Source organism: Podarcis filfolensis, assembly GCF_964270895.1.
Source record: "Podarcis filfolensis genome assembly, chromosome: 5".
Classification (NCBI taxonomy): domain Eukaryota; kingdom Metazoa; phylum Chordata; class Lepidosauria; order Squamata; family Lacertidae; genus Podarcis; species Podarcis filfolensis.
The window spans coordinates 63267274-63285341 of NC_139608.1; the positions used below are offsets into that span (position 1 = coordinate 63267274).

The following is an 18068-nucleotide window of genomic DNA, read 5'->3' on the forward strand; positions in this document are numbered from 1 at the left end:
TGGGAGCACTTCTTCAGCACAAGTCTGGGGCTGATTGATGGTTTATATAATAATAATAATAATAATAATAATAATAATAATAATAATAATAATAATAATAATTTATTATTTATACCCCGCCCATCTGGCTGGGCCTCCCCAGCCACTCTGGGCGGCTTCCATAAAAACCAAAAATACAATAAAATATCACACGTTAAAAACTTCCCTGAACAGGGCTGCCTTAAGATGTCTTCTGAATGTCAGGTAGTTGTTTATCGCTTTGACATCTGCTGGAAGGGCGTTCCACAGGGTGGGCGCCACTACCGAGAAGGCCCTCTGCCTGGTTCCCTGTAGCTTTGCTTCTCGCAATGAGGGAACCGCCAGAAGGCCCTCGGCGCTGGACCTCAGCGTCCGGGCAGAATGATGGGGGTGGAGACGCTCCTTCAGGTATACTGGACCGAGGCCGTTTAGGGCTTTAAAGGTCAGCACCAACACTTTGAATTGTGCTCGGAAACGTACTGGGAGCCAATGTAGGTCTTTCAAGACCGGTGTTATATGGTCTCGGCGGCTGCTCCCAGTCACCAGTCTAGCTGCCGCATTCTGGATTAGTTGTAGTTTCCGAGTCACCTTCAAAGGTAGCCCCATGTAGAGTGCATTGCAGTAGTCCAAGCGGGAGATAACCAGAGCATGCACCACTCTGGCGAGACAGTCCGCAGGCAGATAGGGTCTCAGCCTACGTACCAGATGGAGCTGGTAAACAGCTGCCCTGGACACAGATTTGACCTGTGCCTCCATGGACAGCTGTGAGTCCAAAATGACTCCCAGGCTGCGCACCTGGTCCTTCAGGGGCACAGTTACCCCATTCAGGACCAGGGAATCCTCCACACCTGCCCGCCTCCTGTCCCCCAAAAACAGTACTTCAGTGTTTCCTAACCTTTTTCTGACCATGGCCCCCTTCTGACCTTGTTTCCTTTCTGTGCCACCCGATGGGCGTAGCCAGGGGGGCAGGGGGCAACTGCCCCCAATAAGTAAAAATCAGTAAAAATCAATACAAATCTGAGGTTCTGCCCCCCCCCACAAAGCATGCCCCCTAACAAAAATCCTGGCTATGCCCATGCCCATGCCCCCCTCCATCATATCAGTAGAAAGGTAGCTATTTAAATTTTTTGTTTCTAAATAGAACATGTTTTATTAAGAATTTTTAAATAATTTATACAATTACTTAAAATGATAGGAACATAATGAAATATTGTTGAAGCAGAAAAACATAGAATCATGGAGGTAGAAGGGAACCCAAGGGTCATATTTCTAGTGCTAAAGCATCCATGACAGATGGCCATCCAACCTCTGCTTAGAAACCTTCAAGGAAGGAGAGTCTGGAACCGCCCAAGGGAGATCCATCTTCCATAGGTTATAAAAAGTAAACCACACTTATTTGACCCCAGTTATTTGACACAGAGGGGGAAACCTACAGATACAACCCAAAAGGCACACAGGAAGTTCTGTATATATGGGAGAATTTTAAAAAGCAAGTGGTCCTCACTGACCTGGTGCAGAAAGATCTTGTCATCCGGAGGAGCCCTGGCTGCCTAGATAAAACACTATAGCTCCACACACCCTTACCTGGGAGTAAGGCCCACTGAACTCAGTGCGGCTTTCTTCTGACTAGACATCCTGTGATGCTGAAGCCAAAGCATTCACCACAGATGGATCTAGGGCCGATTTACACACGCAAACCACCACCATGGCAGATGGTGTGCGCATGCATGCTTTCATACGTGCCAAGGTCCAGTTCACATAATCATATGATTAAATTTGGGGAAGATAGGCTTAGCTTATGCTTTATGCTGTGCGCGTACATAGGGCTTTGTGTGGAATTTCAGGCTTACACGATGCCATATGTGCACAATGAGGAACAGGGCACATGGCTACTGCCATCGTCATGAATGGATAGTCCTTGGCTAGATAAGTGTGTGGACAGAACCCCTGACTTTGGAACTCTTTCCTATGGAGCAGGGCCAGATTTAGGTTTGATGAGGCCCTAAGCTAATGAAGGTAATGGGGCCCTTTATATGTCCCGCTGTCCTTTGTCAACAACAACTTGGCACTGTTTTTTGTGTTGTATATATGCTATAAGGTAAGTTATGGACCTAATAGGTATCTAAAGCCATTTGCACATTTAGAAGATATGTATTTTATCAAAGTAACTGTTGAACTGAAATACAAGAAGAAGTATATTAATAGTGAAATACAATTAAGAAGAAGTATATTTTTGGAGGGCTCTCAAAAGAGTAGGGCCCTAAGCTATAGCTTGTTTAGCTTATATGTAAATCCGGCACTGCTGTGGAAGCTTATCAGAAGTTGGCTTCTCTATCCAGCTTAGGCTACTAGGTGCGCTTTCACTTTCCTCTGTTCCAAACTCAAGTCAATCATTAAGTTTATGGTTGTTGTTTTTTCTTAATCATGCTTATGTACACAAATGCCTTTTGCTATTGTGTGCTTTTGAGACACTAAAACGACTACTGCTAAATAGCCTTTAAAACAATTCATGGGGAAATTGCATTTCCTCTTTATGCTGTCAAAACGTTCAGCGCTTCGGATCAGGCGGCATTCTAATTTGGAGCATGCCAGATAGCGAAAATAATACTTGCATCGAGTCAGATGCCTTTTACAACACCTTTCACTGCTGGACTAGATGGTCCCGTAGTCCGATCTAGCAGGGCTCTTCCTGTGTTCTTAGACACAGATTTAGGGTCCTGCATTTATTTTTCTTACATGAATTTAAGAGAGCACAACGGATTGCAGTATTGATGACTGCAAAACTATTACCTGAAAGTATTCTGAAGTATGCACACTATGTGCAGATGTCTCCATCCAGGCACCTAGAGAAATTGATACATAGAAAAATGACCTCGTCTCAAATCCATAAAAAGATATTTTGATTTCCCATTCCTACACACTGAGTCAGAATTTGTTTAAATCAGCAAAACCTTTATTCCGCATTTAAATTGTCAAGACGTTGAAATGTATTTTGACAGTGCCAGAGAAGTGAGTTTTATTGCCGCCTCCTTCTGCTGCAAAGTGACGGAGATTTATTTGTGCAAAACACAGAGATGGCAGCACAGGAGACAGCAGCTGCAACATCTCTCCTGGAAGTCAAACAAGAGCTGCATTTGATAAACAGTTCATGGTGGGAATCAATATCAAGCTAAAATATGACACAGCTTCAGAACTTACTTAAGACTTTCATTTTTTAAAAATGATAAATATTTAGACAACGTATCTCCAGCACAGAGTTTTTGTTGTTTTCAGCTCATAATGGCAAGAATTTACATAACTTTAAAATGAATTGTAGAGATTACGTTGTTTGTTGTCAGAAAAAGGGAAAGAGGGATAGGACAAACAAAGGAGGAAATGAAGTAAGAACGAGACAGAGGACAAACTGGGTCACCTTCACATAGAGTGGGGGGCAGTCTGTGGAATGATAGTAAGACTCCCACCTGAGACTAGACAATGTTCTTGGCATTTAAGTACATTATGCTAGCACCTATAAGGAAGTATATTGCAAAGGACAATAGTTATCTGTCTATTGCTAGCAACTGGGAAGCAGTTGCACTGAAAGAAGGGATGAAGCGTGATAGTTTCTCAAGCTGCTACCTCCAGAGAATCTCTTCCACATTGACATGAATTACCAAACAATCCCATAAATGCCAGGTTTGGTTGGAGAGAAGCCTCTGCTACACCAGTGGAACCACTTCCAAATCCTATACAAGAGAGTTTGAGCATATTACGCTGATCCTGGTCTGACTGCACTGGCTACCAAATAGTTTCCGGGTCCAATTTAAAGTGCTGGTTTTGACCTATAAAGCCTTAAATGGCTCAGGACCGCAATACCTCAAGGACCACCTCTCTCCATATGAACCTACCTGGACCCTGAGATCACCTTCTAAGGCCCTCCTTCACGTGCCTCCTCCCTGAGAGGTCCAGAGGGTGGCAACACGAGAACCTGCCTTCTCTGCAGTGGCTCCCCATCTGTGGAATGCTTTCCCCAGGGAAGTTCGCCTGGCACCTTCATTATACACCTTTTCAACAAGCAGCCAAGCTCCTTTTCAACAAGCAGCCTTTTCAACAAGCAGCCAAGTGAAAGAGGCTAGGTCTTTAGGGGCGCTTGTCCTGTTAGGGCCAGTTCAGACATGCATGTTTGTGGCGGGTCATGTACTTGTCATGTGGCATGCTGTTAATCTGAATGCATCCCATGCAGGAAAAGATCTAGAAGAAGATAGTGCCTTCTATTCATCAGAACTGAGAGATTACGAGGCTGGGCAGCCATTTTCTTCTTGAACTTAGAATTATTCGTAGAAGGGTATTCTGGTCCAACCCCTGCAATGTAGAAATCTACCTTTCCATATTTGTTTTAAAGAAAGACGAGCAGGGTAGGAATGGGGCAAAACATTTATTTCCGTTTCGATTCTGAGTAGCAATTGGATATTATTCTTTCTGCCTTATTGAGGTACGTCACCATGAAGCTGAAAGGAGCCAAGAATCCTAGTGGCTTCCTCCAAACACTTGATGCTATTTTAGTTATTATGGTTGACATAGCTCGATTTGATGCTGGAGAAAACTGGAGACGCCAATGCCTTCTCTATGGGGAGTGTTGCTTGGCACAGGATGGAGAACAGCTTTTGGGGGGAGAACTTGGCAGTATTCCACACTGTTAAGAGTCTTCAGTCCCCTTCTCCAGCATGGGAAGATGCAGCTGGGTTTATTCGCTGTGAGCCAGGAGAAGCATTTGGTAAACTTGCTGGAACATTAACAGATTATTCTGCTTCAGGAGCTTTGTGAAACTTGAGGTCTGCAATGGTCCGATTACATTTCTGGAGGCGGAGGCAGCAGAGAGTTGCCTCCTGGGAAGGAGCAAAGTGGATTTTAAATATCTTCAGCATTCAAGGATTTTCTTTTAAACAAAATGCAGCTGTAGAGAGAAGGGCACCGTGAGGACAGCTCCCCTTCATTTTGACAGGGCTCACGCAAAGCAAACGTCTCAAAGGAGTTAAGGCAGATGGATTCAGAGTAGCTTGGGGGGTTGCAGCCGAGATCTGCAGAAAGATTCTGCACCAAATTTTAATAACGTACATGTGCTCCTGGAGAGAAGTTATTTTACCAGGGAAAACGGGGAGAGGCCATAACAGCTACAAGGTCGTAAATGTGGATGTCAGTGCCTCATACTTCATGTGAGGCTTAAGCTATGCAGTAGTTGAGATGGTAGAGTATATCTTTCTAGTTATAAGGAATCACACATTTTGCATCATGACCAGGTGTGACGTGTGCATCTTTGATTAGTCTTATTCTTAGGAGTCCAAACCGCTGAAATAAAAAAAGGGGGTATCTGGAGAGTGGGTGAGAAAGACAGCCTTTCCTCTCACTTTCCTTCCTTCAACTGGCCTGAAAGCAGAGCAAAATACACACACACAGTAACAGTCAATCCGTTTTCCTTCCTTGTCCAACAGCCATAGGCATCTTGGTCTGTGCTGGGTCACCAAGTGCTCCTGTGTGAAAACAGCTCAGCTAGGAATGTCCGTACAGGTGGCTGCTGAAAGCCTGTCTTGGGATTACGATGCAAGCAGAGAAAGATGCATTTTCAGCTTTGCCAGAGAGAGACCCTGTCTGCCTTGCAAAGAGGCTCCTCCTGCTGGCTTTTTAGGCTCTTGGGGGACTGAAGCGATGCTGTTCTGAGGCTGGCACTGTCTCTGCCTGTGAGCATCCTTGCTACCCATCGATTCAACCTATACATTGATAAAGAAACAGAATCAGTCTGTCCTCCCAGGAAACTAGCCATGCTGTAGGGCAATCCCAACCATGTATTAGCTAACTGTTGGTTATTTATTATTGTATTTTTACTGCACTTGTAGGGTTTTGTGCCTCAGGTACTAAAATAACTTGACCTGTCTTGGGTATCATGCACCTTCACTGGGTGGGCAGGAGGGCAACATTTGCTGTTCCGCTTCTGGCAGTAGAGTCTGCTGGCTGGTCATGTCATGCTGGGATTCCCTGAAACATATTACTGTAATGTCCACGTGGGGAGCATAAAATCCTAACCTGATTGTCAAGTGGACTTAATAATAATTATTATTTTACTTAGTGTCAGGAGCAGGTGCCAAAAGCAGCTCAGCAATAAATCACACAATGTCGTGCAGCTAACTCTTTATTCAAGAAAAAAAGGTCGCCTCAAGAGGCCAGGCCTATTGAAACTGATAGGACTTGCTTCTGTAGGATGGAGCTGAATTTTTTTTAAAAAAATCTCAAATATAAAGGTTTCCCCACCCAAGCTCACACAGATGCAGTGCTGCTGACACAAAGAACAGTCGTTTTACCTCTCTAGGTTTGGAGTCATAAGAGCCACTGCTGTCCAGGGCAAGGCAGGAGGGGAAACCTGAATCGGCAGCCCATCAAACTTCAAAGTGGTAGGTGGTAAGCTTCCTTGAACTCTCATAGCGCAGATAAAAATGAGAGCAGCTAAAAATGGGGAATTGGAGAAGCAAGCCCTGAACAGATCCATATATATGAAGTGCTAGAAATGTTGCTGAAACACATGGCTCAATGCAAATTGCCAAATGTAGTGCAAGGCTCCCGAGGCTGTGAAATCCCACACCTCATTCTAACTGGAGTATGCCATCCGCTTTACGGCGATGAGGAATATTTCATTTAAGTGTCTTCCCTCTGTGCAGCGATGTAGGCGGCACAGGCTGGCTCCCCATACACCCATGTACTTCTGTCTCTTTTTCCCTTTCAGAAACAGTTCCCATCTCTCTCTCTCTTGCACCCTTCAAAATCCTATCCAGAAAGATCCTTCAGATCTTTCTTCAGATCCTTCAGAAAGAAGCACTCCAGAAATTAGATTGCTTACTGTCTGTGCACACCTTAAAAAGGAAGACAGCAAACCACCTTATACCAAGTCAGAATCATTGGTCCATCTAGTTCAGTATTGTCTACAGTGCTTGGTAGCAGCTCTGTGGGGTTTCAGGGAGGGAGTCATTCCTGGCCCTATCTGGAGATGCTGGGAACTGAAGTTTGGACCTTCTGCAAGCAAGGCAGATGTTCTGCCACTGAGCTATGGCCCTTCCTTGCGCCAGCCTGTTTTGGTGTTCCCTGCCAGACCACAGAGAGGGAACTGCGGGTCTCTCTCTCTCTCTCCACATGCCTTGCTGCTACACAGAGCACAGAAGTAGCCCAAGGCAAAGGCGCAAAGGGGATATTCAGGTGAAGATAGATGTAACATTCCATTTCTATTACAGCTTAACACGGAGCAGGAAGCTCACTCGCTGCTCCTTTAGGAAAGCCACACTTTTCAATAGAAAAAGCAACCCTTTTCTGCTACAGCAGCAGCACCTAATTTGGGATGTCAAACAGATGGGAAACCTGTGGCCAGTTGGACTCCAACTCCCACCCCTCCCTCCCTCCCTCTTGGCCCTGCTGGCAGAGGTGCTTGGAGCAATTTTATCTTCATGCATTCGATGCAAGCAGCCCTGTGAACGTAGTCATCTGGTGGCACAGATAACTAATAAAATCTGTACGATTAAATGATTTCTGAAGTGTCTGAGCCCAGATCTATCCCCACTCACTGCCTGCATAGTCGACGTCTGCTACTGGAGGTAACCTGCCTCCCTATACCAGCTGCTGGGAATCACAAGTGGGGAGATGGGTATTTGCGTTCAGGTCCTGCTTGGGGGGCTTTCCATGGGTAAGAACAGGGCAACTGGACTAGGTCAGTGTTTCCCAAACTTGGGTCTTCAGCTGTTTTTGGACGACAGTTCCCATCATCCCTGACCACTGGTCCTGCTAGCTAGGGATGATGGGAGTTGTGGTCCAAAAACAGCTGGTGACGTGAGTTTGGGAAACACTGGACTAGATTTGGCCCCATTCAGCCAGGCTGGCTGGTTGTGATGTGAGAAAAGGTTCTCTGAACCTTCTCAATGGCGTTTCATTCTCTTCCTAATCGCTCCAGGTCTGCACTCCTGGTTCACATAGATGATCTGTGCAGCTTTACACAAGAGAATCTAAAACTGCCATTAGCCAGAAAGCGCATTTGAATTCTGAATGCCTCCCTTCCACTTCCTCCTATTCTGCATTACTGAAGCCCATACACTCACATAAAAAACTGCAAGAGAGGGCCCAAAAGCAGCTCTGAGGCTCAGATGCCACTCCAACCCCTTTTCAGCTATGCTTAAAATAATAAAAAAATAAAGATCCCCACACTCTTTATTTGAGGTCACTGAACCTGGCCTAAATTGAAATGGAGCCATCTTGCTCCCACCCTCCAAACAGTGCGAGCAGCTTTGCCTCTGAAAATGCTGTGTCCATCCAGTGGCAGGCCTCTTGTCAAATATAGCCTCACCATTTCTCCTTTTTCTTATTGCAGTGAATCAGCACTGCTCTGCCTTCATTGTTCTTTACTTCCAGTTCCTTCGCACCCTGGTCTTCAGCAGCTGGCAGGGGTGTGAGAAGGTGGGGGTGCTGGGCTGAGGCAGCGGAATCACCACAAAGGTAATTAAGAGAGTTTCTATTTTCAGGTGAGATTCAGTCACATACCCGCAAGTTCAGGGTGAGTGCTCATTAAATAGCAAACATTGTCCAGTATCCCTGCAAACAATCTGGATTTCTCTCTCTCTCCCTTATTCTGGATTTCTGTGTGTTCCATGGACACTGGGAAAAGGAGATGGGAAAACCTGGACTGAAGGAAGGGAAGGTGAGGCAAGGCAGTAATTTGGAGGAGAGCCTCATATGGACAACGGAGAATTAATGGAAGTACGGAAGGCTGGAAGACAATAAAATGGGATGGTGCTGGCCCATTTAGGCACACACAGAGGGCAATTTTAAAAGAAAAGACTGGAACTCACACCTTCTGTTACCCTTGCCTAGTATCTGGGGAGGAGATTCAGTGGTGTGAATAAGCACACCCTGTTGATTTTCTGCCTGTCCAAAGCCCTGGAATCAGGCGGGGAAGGGGGGTATGGGTACCAAGACAGGATCACTTCACATCTGAATCGCGCGGCATCTTCTCAGCAGTCGGCCCCACCTAGCCGCATGTGAATAGTCCCCGCAGCGCCTGCAATACACCGCGTGGAATCCAGCAACGCGAACGCGTGAACCAGGCGCGGAGACGGAACGGCGCTCTGAGTTCCCAGGAGCGCGCAGTGCCGTCGGTGCGCGTGTCCCAGAGTGCAACGTCGGCGACACGCGAGATCTATTCAGGGGTGGGGGGCAGGCAGGCAGCCCTGCCTTCGACGGAGCCCTGCCCCTGGGGCCAGAGCGCGCGCCACGACCACGCCTCCGACGGTGCTCTCCGTCGAGGGACGCGGCTGCTTGAGCACAGGGCTGCAGCAGCGCCGTCGCTGCCTCGGAACTTCCCGGCCGGACCTCGAGCGGCTCGTGTGGGGCTGTCGCGTCCCGCCTGCGGCTGAGCCAATGGGCTGGGCTGTGTCGGGGCTCACACTGCCCCCTGCGGAGGCGAACCTCGGCGTCGAGCGGGAGCCGAGCGGACTATGCTAGAGCCCTCGGCGCCGGGGCGGCGGCGGGATCTGCGCGGGGATCGTGCCGGTGACGGCGGCGGGATCCCAGCCCGGGAGGGGGCGCGTGGCGGGGGTGGCTGGCGCCGAGGCAGAGGGAGAGCTCCCTGCCCGGGCAGGCGGAGCCCCTCGCCGCCGCCGCCAGAGCGCTGGGAGTCGCCGCGGCGGCGCGGAGAGGCGGCCATGCGGGGGGCTGGCTGCTGCTGGCTTGGTGGGCAGCCCTCCTCAATATGGTCCTCGACGTCCACGGCGCCGGCAGCTGCCCGCTCGTCTCCAGCCCGCGGCGCTGCTTCGCGCCCCAGGCTCCCCGCCAGCTGGGCTCTGGCGGCGCGGCGGCGGCGATGATTTCGGGCTCGCTGCACCCGCCCCGCTTAGGGATAGGCGGCAAGCTCTTGCAGGGGGTCACGGCCAGCCCCGGGGGAGGCGGCCATGCGGGCAGCGGCAGCGGGGTCGGTAGCGGCGCCGGCAGCGGCAGCAGCAGCCCCAGCCCGGGCTTCGCGGACAACGACACGCAGTGCGGGGAGCAGATCCTGAGCTACGGCAACGTGGAGAAAGTGGTCATCGGGGCCGCGCTGTCGCTCATCACCCTGCTGACCATCGCCGGCAACTGCCTGGTGGTCATCTCCGTCTGCTTCGTCAAGAAGCTCCGGCAGCCCTCCAACTATCTCATCGTGTCTCTGGCGCTGGCCGACCTGTCGGTGGCCGTGGCCGTCATGCCCTTCGTCAGCGTCACCGACCTCATCGGCGGCGAGTGGATCTTCGGCAGCGTCTTCTGCAATGTCTTCATCGCCATGGACGTGATGTGCTGCACCGCCTCCATCATGACCCTCTGCGTGATCAGCATCGACAGGTGAGCGGGCAGCGGGCGGCGCGCCGTCGAGGGAACCGGGGAGGGGGCTTCGCGTCGAAGCAGCTCAGGCTCGGGACGCTGGGTGTGTTTGTAAAACTTGCTCGCGGGACAGCCGGCGGGTGCGTTCACACGTGCGAGCGCCTCAGGAGGCTGCTGCAGTGTGGGAAGCAGCAGATCAGGTCACCGCTTCAGACGCCGCGGTTTTTTTCCCGTGGATCGGCGTGCAGATGGGAAGATACCCTGAAATTCCGATTCGGAGTAGAGGAGGAATATCATGAGAGGGTTAGAGAGGAGTTTGTTCCTTAATCCACTCGGGAATGTGGATTAAGTTCGGATAATGGCAGGCTTCATCTATAGGATGAGAGTTCTTTTCTGAAGAACTCAGAAAATTGATCACTATTTTGTGGTATGTTGGTTGGCCTAATTAAAAAACACACGTGTTGCCATACTGAGGATTTTGGGATTTGAAGTAGATTCTTTACTCTGCTTGCTGACCTTCATTCTGATATACATTTCACCAATGTGGTTTTAAGAATGATGAGAGAGAGTGGATTTCTCACGGGTCTCCCCATGCTTTTATGTCGACTGGTGGCTCTGGTCTGTTTTAGCAATAGCAAGCTGTTCTAAAGGATCACTTGACCTTTGTTTTCTGCGTAAGTTGTGAAGGAAATTGCTCAGAAACATTTGAGGTGAGCAACCAAACCCTTAACACATTTGCACAAGGTGGGTTTTATCCGTGTGTCTTACGTGGAGAGGTGATTCCAAGCTTTGTTAGGGAGAAACTGAATTGAGAGTAATCGTTCTGGAGGAATTTAATCTAGAATAAAACAAGGCTTGGAACCAGGCTGCTGTGGTACAGTATTTGTTCTGTTTCCAGAAGCAGGAAACCTTTGGTCTAAGGCATCTGTGTGCACAGTCGCTTTCCTACCTTTTAAATAAAGCCCACCCTTCACATTATGGCTAGAGATTCGGCTTGTGTGCATTTTACATTTCCCATTTTTAAAAAAGTTGCCCCTATTGAGGCATGAGGACTAACCACAGCTTTGTGATACTGCGTTGCCAAGACTGATGGAGGGACCTTGAGCGAAGTTAACCGATGCATTACGACAAGGCTCTAAAAACTGAATGAAGTAGTAAATTGTCTGACTGGAGCAGAAAGGCAGGTTCTACAACCATTCCAGCAGGGGTCACTTTTGCTTTGTTTATCCTCGTACCTGAGAAGTAAAAGAACAGATACACTGTGTAAAAAGTCAGGCCAAACAAACAAACTGCTGTTTAATGTGACTAGCAAGCTTCTCATACCTCCATTAATTTGCTGTCACCCATATGATGTTCTCCTGCAAATCTCTGCCCTCTCACACTTTCCCCTCCCTCAATCTGGATTTCCACTTCTTTCTGGAGTATCCCTGATATGAGAAAATCCAGAACGAGGAAAGGGGGAATTGTGGGCAAAGGCAGTGCTTTGCAGGAGGACCTCATGAAGACAAGGGAGAATTAATGGAGGTCCTGGAAGCTTGCTAGTCACTTTAAACCGCAGTATGGGCGAGCCTTTAGTTGATTCTACCTGCCTCTGCCTCCTATTGGCCTCCCAACTTTGCATAATTCTATAGTAAACAGGGTCTTTCTGTCAGCCCCATCATGCAATTAGGTGTTCCCAAGCCCGTTAAATCAGTGGGCTTAAGCCTGCCTAATTCTGCATGGGGCTGCAGTCTGTTAGAACGATTTCTCCATTTATACTAAGGCAACATGTGGCACTCCCTAAAGAGCTACTAAATCTTTGACACCTGCACTTGTTTACAAATCATCCTGGGTGCATTGGGTTACCTTTTAGTACTAGGATGCTGTGTAGGAATGTTTCAAAGCAAAAGTATCTAGGTTATTCCCCTTACGCTGATAGTAAATGGCTAATTGCAGTTGACTCATGAACTGCTTCCTTTCCAGTGTAAGGATTTGCTTGGTTTTACTCTTGCAACATTTTGGCGATAGAAAAAGCCCTCACAATAGCTTACAAAAATAAAATATCAGCATCAATTAAAAAGAGCATTTACAGCCCATTTTAAAAGAGATAAAGGAAACCATAAGCAAATAATCATTGCAAGTCTGGTGAAAGAAAAATAAAAGTCTTGATCCACTGCCTGAAGGACAACAGAGAAGGGGCCAGTTAAACCTCCCTTGAGAAAGAGCTTCATAGTTAGGGCGCCACAACCAAAAAGGCACTGCACTTTGCCCTTGCCAATCACACTTGCCTTGATGGTGGAATGCAATTGATGAGCCAGTTCATGGAGGAAGAAGCGGTCCTTGAAATATCTGGTTCTGGATCCAAAGCTATTTTGTACTGTTAAAAATAATAATCCAGATTTATTATTTAGCCTTATACAGTAGTACCTCCGGTTAAGTACTTAATTCGTTCCGGAGGTCCATTCTTAACCTGAAACTGTTCTTAACCTGAAGCACCACTTTAGCTAATGGGGCCTCCTGCTGCTGCCATGCCGCTGCTGTGTAATTTCTGTTCTCATCCTGAAGCAAAGTTCTTAACCCGAGGTACTATTTCTGGGTTAGCAGAGTCTGTAACCTGAAGCGTATGTAACCTGAAGTGTATGTAACCCGAGGTACCACTATACTTACTCCTAGGCCCAATCTAGTACTATTCTGTGCATGCACACACACATGGATTGGAGGGTGGGTAGTGCTTGTGCATTAGTCATATTTATTTATTAGAATCAATGTGTACGTTTTTATTTCCTAAGTGAAAGAGATGGATCCTTGCTCCTGAAAGGAGCTTAGTCTAAATGTTGGCCATGAGGAAGAAGGCAAAGTTGGGGAGAACAACAGATTTGGATAGCAGGCGGGTATTTGCTGCTTTAGAAAAATCAGGACTGGTGAAACCCTGGAAGAATTCTGTATGCTTGTTCTCTCCAGTATGTGAATGCTCATCTGGACTGAATTGACATCAACATGAATGAGATAAACTTTAAACTCATTCAATATTAGGTTAGCTGTACGCAGATCCTCCTCAGTCCCATGGAGAAGCTTTGAGCACATAAATCTTTACATGAACATTCCCTCTTTCATGCTGAAGCCAAGCTGCTGAGGGTATAACCGCTGGCCAGTGAACACACTGGAAGGTGTTGCTTACGGGTGCAATCCTGCAGCCCCTATCAATTGTCAGAACAGCTTTTTCATTTATCTTTTAATCTAACAAAATATTGTTGTGCCGAAGCCATGGACAGCGGTAGTGGGGAAAGTGGCTTTTTAATTTTATTGTGCTGAACTAGAGCTTGGGCTTCAGCTGCAAACCTACAGAACATCTCCTAATTAAGTAGAAAGGAATGAACATGTCATATTGCTGACAGTGCAATTACTTTTTGTCTTGCGTAAATAAAAATTGCTTCCACGAAAGAAGAGTAATTCTGGAGAAACGAATCCCTTGTGGTTTGTTTACTCCAGTGCACAGGTGGTCAAATTTTCCTCCGCTACTTTCAGTGGGGCTCAGGCCTCAGAGTCCTGGGCTAGAGCCAATCTCAGGATTAAGAAAAGCCTAAAGGAAATTCCACATGACCTCGAGGCCCCCAGCCCGTTTCAGGTTTTGGAAGATGATGTCCGAAGAATCGCAGACAAAGCAAACAACCGCCAGAATTCCAGACAGCATGCAGTTGTTGCATGCAGTTCTCTGGAAAATGAGAATGAACTAGAAAGCAGGTCAGTCAGAGTTTTGGGAATAGGGGGCTGGGGGGGGGGAGTGGCAGGATCCGGTGAGAATGGAGTATGGGACAGACAGAAAATAGATTCTGCTGCCAAAGGAGCTTGAGTTTGCTACATAGCAATAGTCTCCATGGCCAATCAAACTGCAGCTGCTTGACAAACAGCAGGTTGTGCCAATAGCAGCTGCTATAGTAGGGCAGAGCCTTGGAGCCGCCCTCCCAACATGTGTGCTTCTATAGCTTCTTTGGATGGGGATGCGATGAAGTAGGCCAATTGTGAGGTCAAGGCTGGTGCTCCCGCTGGTGTGTCCGCCCAGCCCTGATCTTGCTCCCGTCCTGCCCCAGCCTCATCAAGCTAAGCTATAGCAAGTCTGGTGTTTAGAGGGCATCTCCCTCCATACCAGCTGCTACTGGGAAGTGCTGCATAGAGGAAAATTTCCTGCTGCCTAACTTTCCCGCAGAAAACTTCCTGTTCCATAGGTTTGTAACAACGAATGTATGCCAGTTTCAAATCCAGTCTGAGGCCAGCTTGGCAGTTTCAAAGTGTTTACCTTTAAGCATGCTAAATTAGTTTACTCTAGGGCATCAGAATGTTATCCAATGCAAACTGAAAACTCACTGATGGGAAATAACCCTATGAAATTTCACTAATTTGCAATTCCAAATTTTCTGGAAAACTCACATTACTAACCAGGCAGAGGGCCTTCTCGGGAGTGGCGCCCACCCCGTGGAACGCCCTCCCATCAGATGTCAAGGAAAGAAACAACTATCTGACTTTTAGAAGACATCTGAAGGCAGCCCTGTTTAGGGAGGTTTTTAATGTTTAATGTTTTATTGTGTTTTAATATTTTGTTGGAAGCCACCCAGAGTGGCTGGGGAAACCCAGCCAGATGGGTGGGGTATAAATAGTAAATAATAATAATAATAATAATAATAATAATAATAATAATTATACTCAATAGTCTGACAGCTGATTTTTGTGACCTCCTGGGCCTGTTTCACCAACCCTTAGGTATGCCTCTGCTGACCGAGACACCTTAGTAATTATCAAAAATTGATTGACTAAATGTTGCTTGCCTACTAATTAACTATTTAAATTACATTGACGGATTTAAAAGATTGATTAAAGCGCACTTTATAGATGCATGATTTGAATCCAGTGAATGCAAAAGTTGGAAACATTTCACATAACCATTGAAGGGTTGATGTGGCCCCATAGCACTGCCTGTGCCCTGGGGGTTTTCATAGGGCAGAGCCAAACCATGCTTCCCCTTTGGCACCCCACATTTTTCAGTCTTCAAAGCAAATCTGAATTTACGTACTGACTGGTGGCAGAGAAAAATGGAACGTGAAGCTGTTCATTTCAAACCATAGCTATTCTGAAATACAACTTGAAATATACTCAGAGTCGCAAAGTGATTTCATGCTCTTTATTCAGCTCATAGTGGTGAGGAGGAATGAATGAAAGTTCCCTCAAAGTATCTGCTTTATATACATTATTTACACAATGGGCTGCACATGATCGACTAATTCCAGAATTCTACTGTAAGCCAATCAGGTTGTGGATTCACTTCTATCTGGAGCATGATTGGGTGGTTCCTGCCAACCAATCATACTGCTGCATTGCTCTAGGACCAATCAGACTGCTGCATTCTGAATCCTATTGTTCTAGGACCAATCAGACTGCTGCAATTTGGATCCTATTGTTCTAGGACCAATCAGACTGCTGCAGTTTGGATCCTATTCAACTCAGTACATAACACAACTCCTGTTCATGGGTATCCTGTTTTCTGTTTTTCTTTATAAAAGCGACAACAACAGCATATTCTTGGACCAAAGGCACCCATGGCCTCTTGTGGCTTATACATCTGCTGGAGAGCAAGAGGCAGCTGTTAGCGAGGCAGGAAGAAGAAAATACAAACAAAGGACATGCTTAATCTGGGGCTTCTCTTCCCTCGCCTGTCGTGACACACAGACGTACTTTGGCGGCTCCATTCACAACATCACTTTGGAGCGTTTTCCTCTGTTTGCTGCTATGTCTGGCTGCCGCCCATTTCCTTGCACTTCCACTTGACCTGCACCTACCCCCACTCCCCAGCAAAGAGATCGCATGTGCATCCACCTGAAAAGATAGCACTTCTGATTAATTGCGCTTGGAAGTCATAACAAAAAGGGAAACTGGGAACAGGAGAGAAGAAACTTAACATTTATCCCTCTTACCTCCCCCACTGCCCCCGAAACAAATGGGACATTTGGGGAGGGGAGGTGTATGTGAAATTCAATAGTACATAGCAATTTATGTACACAGCAGATGGATGGTGCTGTATAAATAATCATAGTTTGCTTGCTTGCAAAGCTTGTGTCTCACGTAAGTGACAACTTTGTGCTAATGCGCAGATCAGCCTTTGCCAACCCAGATGCTTTTACAAATTATTTATTAAGTATTAAGTTTGTATGCTGCCCTTCGCAGGGTGGTTCACAACATAGTACAAAACGTGAAGGCGAAATAAAACATAAAGCAAACCAATAACCCTCTTCCCACAAACATATTTAAAAGGCCACAAAAGGTTTAATCAGCAAAAGGCCTGGTTATAGAGAAATGTTTTTGCCTACCTCCTAAGAATACATAATGAAGGCGTCAGGTGAGCTTCTCTGGGGAGAGCATACAACAAATGGGGAACCACAGCAGAAAAGGCCCATTCTCGTGTTGCCACCCTCCAGGCCTCTCATGAAGGGGCACATGAAAAAGGGCCTCAAATGATGATCACAGGGTTTGAGTCAGTTCATATGTGGAGAGATGGTCTTTGAGGTATTGAAATGTGGATGGGTATAAATTAATCTGTCAGTTTTTGTTTCTTTCTCAGGATCCCATTTCCCAGTCTGAAATTCAGTTCTCCACATTTTCACATCAAGTTGAGTATTTCTTTTAACAAAAGAAGATTCATCAACTGTTTTGGTGTGAATTTCTCCTAATACGTACACATTTTTTTTGGTATGCAGTTTGGACTAATATGTACCTTTTTTGCTCCATCAGTTCTCCTTAATTTAATGCATTATTTTATTTTCCAGGGAAATATTTTTATGTATGCTTTCTTCCAACAGAGGCAATTTTTTTTGTACACATTGTTTGAATGGAGAACTGCAACATATAATATGGAGAGGTGCAAATTTTGGAGGACAGTGGTGCGCTTGTTCTTGTTTTGCTCATTGGTTTGAGAAATGTGACCGCTAGCAGTTTCTGATTAAAATGCAAACATAATTGATACCCCACCATCCCTAGCTACAACTCCCATTAACCCCAGTTGGCACGGCCACCATGCCGGCTGGGGTTGATGGGAGGTATAGTCCAAAACATCTGAAGGGCACCAGGTTGGCAAACCCTGACTTCGAAGTTCAGTCGAATGTTGTGAATCTAGGTTCCCTAACCATGCTGTAGATGCCATTGATCTTGGTAGGGGCTGAGAGCTTACTTCTGAGCAAACATGCACATGGTTAGGTTTTGCAGATTTGGATCTTGACTTTGGGTCTTGGCAAAGCTTTTCTTTTTGAAGTACCATAATGCTTCCTAAGCAGACGGGCTGCCTTGCCCCCCACAACTGTGGGTGCCCGGTGTGTTCTGATGTCACCGCGACATACACTTGTGATGTCAGCAGGTCCTGTGGCATAGAACCTTTGGGGGGTTCAAAATTTCGTTCAAAATTTGTAGGTGCCTGGGCACCCAGGGCCCTGCATAGTTAGCACCTATGTTCCCAAGTGAAGCCATTTGCTGATACGTGAAATGCAAGGGGTCCTATTTACTAGAGAGGGAAGAATGGCGCCAAATATATTTGCGTAATATGTAGCTTATTGAAGAAGAACCTCAGTGCATAGCAAGTGAAAGAATACTGAAGGGCTGGGTGGGGGGGAGGGGCAATAGTCTAATGTGGCCGTATATTTTATTAAAGCATCGCTAGGTAATTTGGCTGTCTTGCTAGA

At 46.7% G+C, this 18068-nt stretch overlaps 1 protein-coding gene across 4 annotated transcripts in view; it reads left to right on the forward strand.

Annotated features, from left to right (window-relative positions):
- Positions 1 to 8867: 8867 nt before the first annotated feature.
- The window catches only part of HTR7 (5-hydroxytryptamine receptor 7), a 47985-nt gene continuing 38784 nt past the window's right edge, over positions 8868 to 18068 (forward strand). For 2 of the 4 annotated variants that reach the window (XM_083614146.1, XM_083614145.1), the window contains exon 1: positions 8868 to 10392. In XM_083614146.1, coding sequence (XP_083470272.1) covers positions 9773 to 10392 — 620 coding nt within the window. In that variant the 5' untranslated portion in view covers positions 8868 to 9772. The remainder of the gene's footprint in view (positions 10393 to 18068) is intronic. The other 2 variants (XR_014548146.1, XM_083614144.1) reach the window with 2 other exon arrangements.